This window comes from Vicugna pacos, chromosome 10 (assembly GCF_048564905.1).
Source record: "Vicugna pacos chromosome 10, VicPac4, whole genome shotgun sequence".
Taxonomy (NCBI): Eukaryota; Metazoa; Chordata; class Mammalia; order Artiodactyla; family Camelidae; genus Vicugna; species Vicugna pacos.
Window position 1 is genome coordinate 69,610,894 of NC_132996.1, and position 13,450 is coordinate 69,624,343.

The following is a 13,450-nucleotide window of genomic DNA, read 5'->3' on the forward strand; positions in this document are numbered from 1 at the left end:
GCTAGTGGCCCAGCCCTGACCAGCCTTCTGAGGACCACATAGCTGCTGCTCCCGACTTGGATGCTCACACCCGGAAAGCATCCCAGGAGAGGACAGCTCAGCTAGACAGAGCACAGGTGGGGCCCAGGCACACAGGACAGGTGTCTCTGGGGTCCGGGGCAGGGGACACAGGAGGCAGAAGCCCAGAACTGCTGATCAAGATGCCCTTCTATATGCCCTGGAGCCCAGATCAATCATGTGAGTGGGAAGTTCACTGGGCAGTGGCCATATTGTGAGAAATAAGCTGGAAAGGCGTAGATCATAGGTGTTGAGTCAGGTTGACGATTGATTGAAGACACATGTTAGACCACAAGGGTCAGAGACCCACAGTCCAGACCCTTGAGGCCTCCTGGAGCCCCTTGGCTAGCCTGCCTGGCCCACCTCAACATCCTTCTTTTGGGTTGATGCTGCCAGGGCCTCCCTGAGCCATCTGTGAGCCAGGAACCCTACTCCCCGAGGAAGGACCTGTATCTTCCCCTGTCTGACCAGGTGCAGCCTAGTGTGTGGCAGAAGGCTCAGGCTTGTGGGAAGTAACCAAATCCCTGTGGGTTTCAGTTTCCCCAAGTGTAAAATGAAGCAGTTAGACCAGATTCAGCTCTAACATCCTAGAGCCTGGTAGCCCCTCTGGAGGAAACGAGGAATCGACTCCAGAAAGGGGGTACTTGACAGGAGTTCAGTGCAGAGCTTTTGCTCTTGAGACCAAGGGCCCCAAGCTGATTGATTCTGCTGGGCGACAGCCTCTGTGCCCAAGACACAGTGAGGGACAGACCACAGCCACCCTCTGTCCTTCCCATGGAATGTATTCTGGGGCCAGGTTAAGAGAAGCAAGGGGTCTGGACCGAAGGAAGAGCCCATCCCCCTCTCTGCATGGTCCAGCCACTCACAAACATAGACCAGTTCAGTTAGGATGGTCAAGAGTTTCTAGATCAAGCCAACTGAGGCACCGTTGGAATAAGCAGGAGGTTTAGTCTGGAATTGGAAAGACGGGTGGAGGGAGTGTCGCTGTCAGAGAGATTTCAACTTCATGTGAAGTTTTCTAAGAGAGCTTATCAAAGATGGAAGGGCCTGCCTTAGAAGGTATTGAGCCCTGTCACTGGAGCTGTGTCACTGGGGCTGGGCTGTCACTTCACAAGGTTGAATGTTAGGCCAGATAACTGTACGATCCCTTTCACCCCAGTCAAGTGATGAACTGTGTGAACTCGGAACAAACAAGTCTGATCTGGGTTCTGTTCATAGTTATTCATGATGATGAAAGTGGAGAAATTGTTCCTAAGCCCAACACCTAACGTGAATTTATATGATGTAATACTGTGTACCTATTATTAAAACTATGTGGACTGCACTGGTGTGGACAGTGTACATAAAACAATATGAAGCAAGAAACGGTGCATGATACCCAATGGCCCCACGAGGTAGATAGAGCTCCAAGAAATTGTGTGCGTTAAGGATAAGGAGAGGTAGTTTTCTGGGGTTTTGGGTTTTTTTTTTTTAAGTATCTAAAAACATACTTAGTACTCTGGAATTAGGTAGTTTATAACAAGAATACAGCCTCTCCCTATTCCCCAGTACTGCTGCCTGCTACAGTCATTTTCAGTCCTCTTAGCTTTTTATTCTTTTTTTTAAAATTTTGTTTTATTGAACTATAGTCCGTTTACAATGTTGTGTCAATTTCCAGTGTAGAGCACAATTTTTCAGTTATACATGAACATACATATATTCATTGTCGCATTCTTTTTCACTGTGAGCTACCACAAGATCCTGTATATATTTCCCTGTGCTATACAGTATAATCTTTTTAATCTATTCTACATATGCCTGTCAGTATCTACAAATTTTGAACTCCTAGTCTGTCCCTTCCCACCCCACTCCCCCCGGCAACCACAAGTTTGTATTCTATGTCTATGAGTCTGTTTCTGTTTTATATTTATGTTCATTTGTCTTTTTCTTTTCTTTTTTTATTTTAGATTCCACATATGAGTGGTCTCATATGGTATTTTTCTCTCTTGCTGGCTTACTTCACTTAGAATGACATTTTCCAGGGACATCCATGTTGCTGCAAATGGCATTATGTTGTTTTTTTATTGCTGAGTAGTATTCCATTGTATAAATATACCACGTCTTCTTTATCCACTCATCTGTCAGTGGACATTTAGGCTGTTTCCATGTCTTGGCTATTGCAGATAGTGCTGCTATGAACATTGGGGGTGCAGGTGTCTTTTTGAAGTAGGGTTCCTTCTGGATATATGCCCAGGAATGGGATTACTGGGCCATATGGTAAGTCTATTCCTGGTCTTTTGAGGACTCTCCATACTGTTTTCCACAGTGGCTGCACCAAACTGCATGCTCACCAGCAGTGTAGGAGGGTTCCCTTTTCTCCACTTAGCTGTGTATTCTTTAAATGTATTTAGACACTATTTGTTGGCTCCCTCATAACAGATGAGGCTTTAGCTCTCTTGTGACAGCACCCTGCCCTCTCCTTTTCTCCCCAGTTTCTAGGTAAATCCATACTCATTATTTGGATTATTAGGAGAAAGTTACCCACTGCAGAGCAAACACTTGGGCTCTAATTAAATTACTTTTTTTGTACTTACTTATTTTTCATGGAGTTAATAATTGCCCTATTCTTTCCATTTGCTTAGTTTTCTATGTATACCAATTGCTAATTCTTCCCCAGCTCAGTGTGCCAGTTCCTCTTTTTTCTGTACACTTCCCTTCATCCCGCTGCTTGAGTGCTGTTTGCTCTCTAGATCTGCAGCAGAGCACTTCTGGGAATTCTCTCTGCCATGTCCTGGGCTAGATTCCCTGATTCCTGGACCCCATGTCTTCCTTCATAGTTCCTTTACCCTTCATTTGGTGAAGCATATCCACAGGGACCTTCTTTAAAAAGTCACTAGAGTTAACATTTTTAAGACACTATCTGTCTGAAAATTTCTTTATTTAGTTCGTACACGTATGTAATAGTTTGGGTCATAAAACTTGAAGTTGAAAATCTTTTATTTTTATGTAAGAAAACCATTTTTACTCCCTTGTATTCTAATCTTTGGTAATGCTGTGGAGAAGTTCATGGCATTTTTGCTCTGAGGTTCTGAAAGGTCTGAATGTGCCTTACCACGTGTCATTATTCATTGTGCCGCAGGGTGGAGACATACATCCTTCGGTTCCAGAAAACTGTTTCTTGAGAGATGTCTTCCCATTTTCTCAGTTCTCTCTGGAATTCTGATTAAGCCTAGCATTTGATAAATGGCAGTTCCAGAGAGAGCAGTACTGATCCTCTGGTTTTCTTCTTTCTTCTCTCATATTGTCTTTTCTATTTTCTGAGAGATTTTTATCTTTTGACTCTTCTCCAGAATTGTTTTTAAAATTCTATTATTTTAATTCTCTTTTTGCTCTCTGTTCAGTCTTTAATTATGGTATCTTTTCAAGGACATAGTTGAGCTCAACAACACCATCAACCAACTGGATCACTGACAGACATCTACAGACTACCTCAACAGCAGAATACACATTTTTCTCAAGGTCACATGGAACATTCACCAAGATAGACCACATTCTGGGCCATAAAAAACACCTTAACAGACACCTGCACCCCATTGTTCATAGTAGCACTATTTACAATAGCCAAAACATGGAAACAGCCTAAATGTCCATCAACAGATGACTTGATAAAGAAGATGTGGTATATTTATACAATGGAATACTATTCAGCCATAAAAACTGACAACATAACGCCATTTGCAGCAACATGGATGCTCCTGGAGAATGTCATTCTAAGTGAAGTAAGCCAGGAAGAGAAAGAAAAATACCATATGAGATCGCTCATATGTGGAATCTAAAACAAACAAAGCATAAATACAAAACAGAAATAGACTCATAGACATAGAATACAAACTTGTGGTTGCCAGGGGGTGGAGGATGGGAAGGGATAGACTGGGATTTCAAAATTGTAGAATAGATAAACAAGATTATACTGTATAGCACAGGGAAATATATACAAGATCTTATGGTAGCTCACAGAGAAAAAATTTGACAATGAATGTTCACGTATAACTGAAAAATTGTGCTTTACACTGGAATTTGACACAACATTGTAAAATGATTATAAATCAATAAAAAATGTTAAACCTTAACAAATTTAGTAGAATAGAAATCATGTAAGTCTGCTCTCAGACCAAAATGTAAATAAATAACAGAAAGATAATGAAAAAATTTCAAAATACTTGGAACTTCAACAGCATGCTTCTAAATAACACGTAGGTCAAAGAAGAAATCTTAAGAGAAATACTAAAATATTTTGAACTAAATGAAAATGAAAACACAACTTATCAAAATTTGTGGAATGCAGTGAAAGCACTACTTGGAGGGGAGTTTATAGCATTAAATTGGATATATTAGAAAAGAAGAAAGATCTAAAATCAATAATCTAAGGTTTTACCTTAGGAAACTAGAAAAGAAAAGACAAGTTAAATCCAAAGTAAGCAGAAGAAAAGAAATAAAAAAGAATTAGAGCAGAAATCAATGAAATTGAGAACAAGAAACCAATAGAGAAAAATCAGTGAAACCAGAAGCTGGTTCTTTGAAATCTTACCAGGATCAGCAAGGGAAATTGCCTATTTCCAAGCCTAATACTGGGTAGAAGAGGGGAAAGATCTCTCCTGAAAATTTTTAACCACATGCCAGCCTGAATAAATTTGCAACGTAAATTGACAATACCCAGGTCGCTCAAAAGACCCCTAGCTGAGAATTTAAAGTGGTGCAGAATTTAAAGTGGTGCAGAATTGGTTTGTCATCAGGCAACTGATAAACACATTTCTTCCCTGGAAGAATTTACTTTTAACCCAATCTCAAAAAATCTCCATTGATAAAATTGCAGGAAATAAGAACTTACAGTCAGAACTCACAAATTACAGGAAAATAAGGCATTGTGAGCAAGAGCAAACAAACAATAGCCTGCATAATCAGACCTCAAAGACTTAAGATATTAGAATTACCAAACAGTATATAGAATATGTGTTTTCAATATATTTAAAGGAAAAAAAAAGTAAGAGTATATAAAATGATCAAGCTGTACACAAGAAATTACACTGTAAACTGACTATACTTCAGTTTTTTAAAAATGAAAAAAAAGATTAAAAGGGAGAAGCAAAACCATTTTTTCATAGATATAACTATAGAAAACTCAGAAGAATTTACAAGTAAATTATAAGTTTTAGCTTTGCTGGAAATAATTTATTTTCATAAGCCATGAACAATAGGATAACAATATCAAATAATAAATCTTAACAAAAAAAGGCATGATCTTTATGAGAAAAAGTATATAACTTTATTGAAAACATTAAATGGGGAGATACATCATGTTCATGAACTGGAAAATTCAATTTCATGTAGATGTCAATTTTTCCCAAACCGATCTATAGGTCCAGTTGGGTTCCATTCACAGTTTCAAAGGGGTTTTTATTGGTGTAACTTGACAAACTGATCCTAAAATTTATATGGAGAGCAAGGGCCAAGAATAGATCATAGGGGATCATATACAGGGGTAGATACAATGATCAGTGGGACAAAATAGAAAAATAAATTGTGGTATTTTCAATGGCTCACTATACAGCAAGGAAAAGGAATGCCCTACAGCTGTACACATTAATTGTGATAAATCTCAGAAACATAGTATTGGGTGAAAAAGCAAATCACAGAAGAATAAATATGGTATGGTTCCTTTTATATAAAATTCAAAACCATGCAAAATCAATACAAGTATATATAATGACATCACAAAGCAAAGCAAGGGAATGATTAACCAGCACAGTGTTTCCTCTACAAGGGAGGGGCCCAGGAGAGACTTCAAAGGAAATGGTATCCATTTCTCAGATGGGGCTGGGGATGGTGGTGTTTCTCTTTATTTTATGTTTTCTTGCATCTCCTCTTTAGTAAAATTACAAGAAAAGATATTCTGGAGGGAGAGGGGTAAAGCAGAGGAGAAAACAGGAAGTCAGCCAATGCTTATGTACAGCACAGAGTAACAGGGACACCAAGTTCCTTACAGAGAAAAAATAGTAATAGACCATGCATGCCATTTGGAAAAACAAAGTCCTGGTAGCTCAAACCTCTGTGGGCATCGGGAGGGCCTGTCAGAAGGGTGGGCTTCTCTGAGGGTTCTTGGGAGGCAAGGTCACTGGAGGACCCCGCCCCCAAACAGCAGCATCTAGATTTTCACTTAACCCCATTTTTGGTCCAGCCCCTCACCCTCACCCTCCCGAGTGCTCCAAAGGTGCTTCAAAAAGCCCCCACCCCCACCCAGTGGGGTAGCTGCTTGGCTGCCAGGGGTCAGGTGGACCCTGGGGGGAGGGGCAGCCTAGCTGCTCCTCACGTAGGCTGTTTGGATCAGTCCCTACTGTCAGCCCCAAACCTTGGCTTCCATGGTGCTGGTGGAATTCCTGAGCCTCTGCAGGGCTCTGGGGGCTGGTTTGGCTGCCTCTTGGCCCCTCCTTCTGGGAACACTTAATTTCAACTTCTGATTCTCTGAGAGAGTAAATGAGCCTCCGTCCACTTTCTATCTTTCAAAATGTTGTCAAGCTCTTTGGTCTACAGCTGTCTCCCTCCTATTTTCTTTCTCTTTGTAAATTTACATCATTTTTTATTTTGCTACTATCATTTTAGATTTTAAGAGTAAACAGGTAAATTCATGTATTTAAACCTGCTGCATTTAACTGGAAGTGTTTGTTCACTATACTTAAGTAAAAGTGTTAACAGTAGCTCCTGAAGAGTCCAGAGAGGAGGAGCTCAGCCTTCAGTACCGTTCCTCACGGATGCTTAATCATCCCCACCTGCTTTCTCTGGCTTTCTCCTACTCCCTTCCCTCGGCTGTGCAAGGGTGAAGGAGAAAGCACAGAGATCTGGGTTCAAATCCAGGCTTCTCCATTTGCTATCCCACGATCTTATCACATCAGCTCTCAGCGCTGTAAGTTTATCACTTGTATAACTGCCGCCCAGTGTACCTAACTGTAAAGCACTGAACCTGGGAAAGAATGTCAGATTCTCATTCCTTGGATTACTACATTCTGCCTTGGCCGGCTGGCCTCCCTCAACCCCCTCCCCAAGGCAACAGAAGGCAGAGCCCTGACTCCAAACTATCAGGCATTCTGTGGTTCCCAGGCCGGACAATCAGAGGCACCAAAAACAGCAGCCCCAGCAACAGTGAAGGACCAGAAACCCACAAAGTTGGAGGAAGTCCAAAAACCAAGAGGGGAGCTTTATTATCCTGGCAAAGGGGCAGCTAGGTTGGCTAAGCAGACCCTTACCAGACCCTCCACTGTATTTAGGGGCCACTGACAGAGGCAGAATCACAGGGCCCAAGCCCTGGACACTAGGTGTCCAAGCTGGGCAAGGGCAAGGCCAAGGCCAAGGCCAAGGGTGGGGCTGGAGTTGCCAAAAGCAGGCATCAAGTAACAAGTCGCCTCCCCTCCTGAGGCTGGGGGTGGGTCTGAAATGAGTTGAGTCACCTCTCCTGCTTCCCACACCTTGTACAGCTCAAGCTCTTCCCAAAGTCAGGAAGCCATGAGTCCCACATCAGCTGTGGTCTGGAAGGTGATCCCATCCCCAGGCAACGGGGAAGCCAGGAAGGGCCAGAGCCAGACGAGGACCCAGCGGGGCCCCAGGGCTGCCTGCAGGTTGTGGCAGGGACCCAGGTCATAAGAGTGCTGGCCCCGGGCCCACTCCCACGTGGTCTGGCCCCTCAGCAGCAGCATCCCATGGAAGAGCAGTCCAGCCCCACACAATAGCGCACCCGCCACACACGTGTCGGTCACGAAGGCCAGGGCGAATTGCGCCAGAGACACTCTGCCTGCAAAGAGAGCGCAGACAGGGTCAGGGAGAAGCAGCGGGCTCAGCCCTCCCAAAGCCCAGCTTCTGCCCTCCTCCCACCCCTACTCCACCATGAAATAGGGCTCATTCCTCTGCTCAGCAAACACTGAGTCACTGCTCCCTGGCCAACCCATGCTGGCTGATGGAAACACACTGGTGAGCCCGAAAGACACGGCCCCCTGCACTGGATATGACTTTCATCCCCTAGATACAACTTTCACTCAGGCATCGCAAACTTGTGAGCACCTCCCGTGACTACCAGGATGAATGGCAGGTGGTATCTCTGACCTAAGGGAGCTCACAGATAGAGCTCAGGTCAAGAGATCAGGTCTCAGCTACTTAATTACAGCTGTGATGCGCATCACAATGGAAAAGTACAGCATCTTGCACCGTCCTGGCCCACAGCAGGTAAGAAGTATCGGCTGAACTAAAGAACTACAAGATGCCATGAAACATGCCAAGTGAGAGAAGCCAGACACAAAAGGTCACATACTGTATGGTGCCATTTATATGAAATGTCCCAAACAGGCAAATCCATAAAGACAAAGAGAAGATTTGTGGTTACCAGACTTGGGGGACTCTGAGGAAATGGGGAGTGACTTGTTAATGGGTACAGGGTTTGTTTTGGAGGGTGATGAAAATGGTCTGGAATTAGTGGTGATGGTTGCACAACATTGTGAATGTACTAAATGCAGCTGAATTGTGCATTTGAAAATGGTTAAAATTATGAGTTTCATGTTATATGAATTTTACTTCAATAAAAAAGATAGCCTGTGGCTGGGGGAAAGGAGATGACATGCAAAATTATTAAGAGGCTCAGGGAAGTAAACTTTATCTATTTTGATAGTGACATTTTGCATGGTGCCTGAAGGTTAAGGAGGTATTTACAAGGTGAAGAGGGGAGAAAACATTCTGTTTGACAGTCCTGAGGCAGGATGGAGAGGTGCCTGTGAAATGAGTGGATGGTTCTGGAAGCTCAGGGGAGAAGCCCAGGCTGGATATGCAGATCTGTGTGTGGTCGGCACACAGGCGGTTCCAAGATCTGCCAGTGTGCAGAGTGAGAGGAGGATGGTGCCTGAACCTCAGCCAGAAAACCAGGTCCTTAGGGACCAGATAAAGGAAACCAGTAAGGAAGGAGGAAAACCCACAGTACAAGCTGTTAGTGGCATTGAAGGAGGCTGGAGGCCATAGCTTTATGAGGCTGAAAGGTCTCATGAAGCAAGATGAGAACTCGGAAGGGTCCTCTGGGTTTTGTGGAGACAGAGGCCTGGGGACTGTGGCAGTCTCAGAGGGCGGGGAGGGGCAGAAGCCAGTTTGGAGCAGGTGGAGGAATGGGTGGGAGGCGAGGAAAAGCAGCCTCTGAACCTAGGTAAGTCCTCTGACTTGGCTGCTGATGGAAGAGCTGGAAGATAAGAGCTAGAGGAGGATGTGGAGTGAAGAGAGGGTTTGTACCAGGTGGGAAAACCCAGAGGAAGTCAGCAGAGGGAGTGGCAGGAGGAGGGGCCACACACAGTGCGAGGCCTACGAGCTGGGAGGGGCCCGACCCCAGGAGCAGCTGGGGCCATCAGCTTCTGCCCCTAGGACAGGACAGACAACTCTGGATGTGCCATCTGATGTCTAATTTTCTCTGTGATGTATTTTCATGCGAGGCTGGGGCTCGGAGGACAGGAAAGTGTAAAGGTCTGAGCTGCAGTGATTAAGGGGAGTGAGCTTATGAGAAACCAGGACATCAGGAACCAGAGAGGGCCTATTGAGGTCCGTAGCCATAAACATGACATGGTACCAAAAGCCATGAAGTACCAGGCATCTCTGGCAGCTCTCAGCAGCCAAGGGCAGACACAGAGAAGCCAGGAAAGCACAGTGGAAGGAAGATGGAGCAAAGAGGTTTGAGATGTTGCAGGAGAAGGGTAGGAATGAGGGCTCCAAGCTGGACTAGGGACTGTGAAGAGGGAAGGTGCTGATGGACAGGAAGGTGAAGGCCAAGAGCTCCAGAGCAGGTGTCATGGGATAAAAGAGTGAGAGATGAATAGGAGGGGAGGTGGGAGCAGAGAGAGGGGTGGCTGGTGGGGTGATCTGGGAGGTGACATATTTTGGGTACTGACAGGACTAGGGTGTGGATGTGGTTGTCGGAGAAGGAAGGAAAATGGAGGAGAAGATCAAGAAGCTGAGTGACTGGGGCCATTCACCCAGACTTCCAGAAACCTGTGATTTCCACAAGGCCCAGGGCTGAGAGAGAGACTGGGTGCAGGAGCCCACGTCTTCAGTGACTGCGGGGAGGGAGCAGGAGGCCGTGGACGGAGGGCAGGTGCAGGGAGGTGCAGCCGGAAGGCTTGAGTCTCAGTGAAGGCAGGGGTCATGGAGGAGGGCTGCTCAGGAAGCCAGTGTGGGCAGAGGAAGACCCTGACAATCCCACTGGGGCTCCCAAGGCCTCCCCTGGGCTGCAGGGAGGGGGTCCTGGGGACAAAGCTGGGCTTGAATAGGATGAAGAGACAGCCACTATTCAGAGAGGTTGGAGAGTTTAGTAACTGCAGGACAAGGTTACAAGGAAGACTGGGGAGAGGTCAGGAGGAAGGAGTCAGGAGAGAGAAAACCCAAAGCATTCTCGGGGGCACAGAACAAAGTATGAAAATCCAGTGGGGTTTCTATCTGGGGTGGTGTCAAAGGAGAGAGTCACCCAGGACACAGCCTCTCAGTCAGCATCCTCATCCAAAACGTCCCCTTCCAACTTCCAAAGACTGCACCTTCCCCTGCCTGTAACTTTAACCGGCTCCCCACTGCACAGTCCAGGAAAGGCCATCTCCTCACACCACCCAGTCCTCACCTGTCATCCTAGGCTCAATTCTCAAAATTCCCATCGAGTTGCCTTCACTGCTCCCTACCCAGCTCAACCTCCAAGCCTTTGTTCACACTGCTTCCTCAGCTCAGAATGTTCCCTCACCCTCCCACCCCTTCTCAGTGAAATCCCACTTATCTTTCCTCCTCAGCCAACACCTCCTGGAACCCTCCCCTGATTCTCTCAGCCAGAACGCTGTACCTGTGTCAAGGCGCTGTGTTTTAGCAGAATGTACACCTCAGTTGAATGCCAGGCTGCCCTCACCTCCTACAACTGACACTGGGACTGGGTCCCCAGGGCACTGCCTGGAGAACCAGCTGGTAGTCCCACCTCCCACCAGAATGGGCCTCTGCCTCCCTGGGAGGCCTCCGTGGCTCCCCACCTGTGAGCAGCATCAGCCAGGGCAGCAGGAGGAGGGCGGCAGTATGGAGAGGTGAGTGGGCTCGCAGCAGGGCAGACAGGGCAGGGCCCAGCAGCACAGAGATGTGAAGCAGGACACCTGCGGCGTGAAGCAGCAGACACAGGAAGGGCCGGTAGTTGTGGAAGCCCACGCAGCGGCCCAGCAGGCGGCAGTGGTGGTCCCGGCGAAGGATGCAGATGCGGCAGGCAGAGCAGTGCCCACTGCGTGGTGGCACCTGGCTCTGGCACTGGTAGCAGTAACTGCAGGGAAGGAACCACATGGTCAGTTCCCCTAGCAGCTCTGAACCCCCTGTATCACGCCCCAGTCAGCCCTGAGTCCACCCTGGGGAAGCAGGCACAGCCAGTGCGCTCACTAAGCCTCAGGTTCTTCACAGGTAAATGCAGGCAGAACACCACCTTCAAGACCCTTCCAGTCCTAGCACAGCAGGTCTGAGGGCTCCTCCGCTGAGAGCCCTAGTCCTGAGGCCTTTCTCTGGCCTCTAACAGTCAGGAGCAAACGTCTCATTTCCTCCAGTCACCACCTTGGTCCAAGTCACCATGAACTCTCTCCTGGATTATTGCATCAGCCTCTCGACTGGTCTCCCTGATTCCACCTTTGCCCCCATCTAGTGTAGTCTCATCCCAGTGGCCAGACTGATTCTTTTCCCTGCTCACTCCACGCCAGCCACAATGGCTGTCTTGCTGTTCCTGGAACATGCCGGGCACAAAAGTGTCTCAGGGCCTTTGCATTGTCTGTTCCCTCTGCCTGGAATATTCTTCTCCCAGATGAATGTGGCTAACTCTCTCACTGCCTTCAAGTCTTTGCTCAAATGCCACCTTCTAGATGAGGCCTACCTTGATCACCCTATTTCAGGCAGCAATTTGCATCCCCTTTACCCAGCTCTTTTTGTTTCCTTACCGCCAACACCTTCTAACATTCTACATTATTTGCTAATTTATTACGCCTAAAGTTTACCATCTGCCCCTCCCCCCTGAAATCAGTAATGTTTTATTGTATCTCCTCCAGTGCCTAGGACAGCACCTTGCACATAGTAGGTACTCAATAAATATTTGTAAGTTAATGAATGATACTCCTTCTGGCTTCTGGTTCTAAAGGAGTTCTCTGGCTCAAACAATTGGATCTTATTGTAAGCTGGTTCTAACATCTTTAGGTCCTAGGGGCCTTCCCCTGCCCAAAGCTCCCGCTTCTCCCCCCGCCAGGTCCCGCACCCCACTCACGCCCAGCCCTGGCCCAGACTACGGCCGGCCAGCATCACACCCCGGATGCTGGGATCCGAGCGCAGGAAGAGCCCCACGTTGCCCAGTAGGTTGAGCAGCTGGAAGGCTGCCAGCGCAAGCTGCAAGGTCCGGGCCAAGGGTCCCAGCGGGGGCGGCCCGGGACCCAGTACCAGCACGTAGGCCAGCTCCAGGGCCACGGCCGCGGCCCACAGCGCGGTGAGCACAAGGGGCAGCCGCGCCGGCGCCCCCTCAGCGCTCCCCACCGCCCAGGGCTGTCCCATGGCCTGGACCCACCCGCGGTCGGATCCCGAGTACCCCGTAGCTTCCGTATTGGGGCGGGGATAGCGGCAAACGGACGTCTGCCACGACCAATAGAAGCTGTGAAAGGGTGCGGCGAGCGTTCAGGTTCACAGGCAGCAGCCCGCAGATAGGGAGATGTGATTGGACGGCCGAACGAGCCAAGTCGATGCTTGAAATCTTGTTGGCTGTAGAGCCCGGTAGGACAGCACCGTTATGGCCCCGCCCACTCGCGGAGGCCCCACCCTTCCCTCGGACGCCTGGCGCGCTAGTCCCGCTGGCCCTCACGCCAGGAGGATTGAGTTGCAGCCTTGGCGGCATCGGGGTTTCCCGGCTCAGCACATTCTCCCTCACCCCCCAGTCGCCCCGATATTAATAGACATGCCTCGGCCCAACCAGCTGGCTTGGAGCCTGTCCCCATGCTCGAAGTGTCTCCCTTCATCTCTCCAGAAAACATTCAAAACAGCTGGGAGCCTCGATGTTTCTGACTGTGAAATGGGGATGGTGCTCCCTGTTTCCCACCAGCACAGTGCAGGAAAAGGGTCGGGAGGAGCCCGAAAAGGCAGATCCCAGAGCGGCCTGCAGCCACCATTATTATCGTCATCTCCGTTGTATATGTGAGGAAACAGACTCAGAGAGGGTCCGTGGCTTTCCCAAAGTCACACAGCGCCCAAGCGGCGGAGCCGGAACGCGAACCCCGGATCTCCGCCACGGGATCCATCCTAGTGCCCCAAAATTCTGCAGTCTCCTAACCCCAGGACAACCTCCTGCCTGGTCCCGATCCGA

The 13,450-nt window shown here is 47.8% G+C and overlaps 1 protein-coding gene across 1 annotated transcript; it reads right to left on the reverse strand.

The window, feature by feature from the left end:
- Positions 1–7,254: 7,254 nt before the first annotated feature.
- Positions 7,255–12,760, reverse strand: ZDHHC24 (zDHHC palmitoyltransferase 24). Its single transcript, XM_006210670.4, has 3 exons — positions 12,368–12,760; positions 11,112–11,389; positions 7,255–7,876 (listed from the first exon to the last, which is right to left on the reverse strand). The coding sequence occupies exons 1-3, from the start codon at positions 12,646–12,648 to the stop codon at positions 7,581–7,583; spliced, it is 855 nt and encodes a 284-aa protein (XP_006210732.2). The 5' UTR covers positions 12,649–12,760; the 3' UTR covers positions 7,255–7,580.
- Between the last annotated feature and the right edge of the window lie 690 nt (positions 12,761–13,450).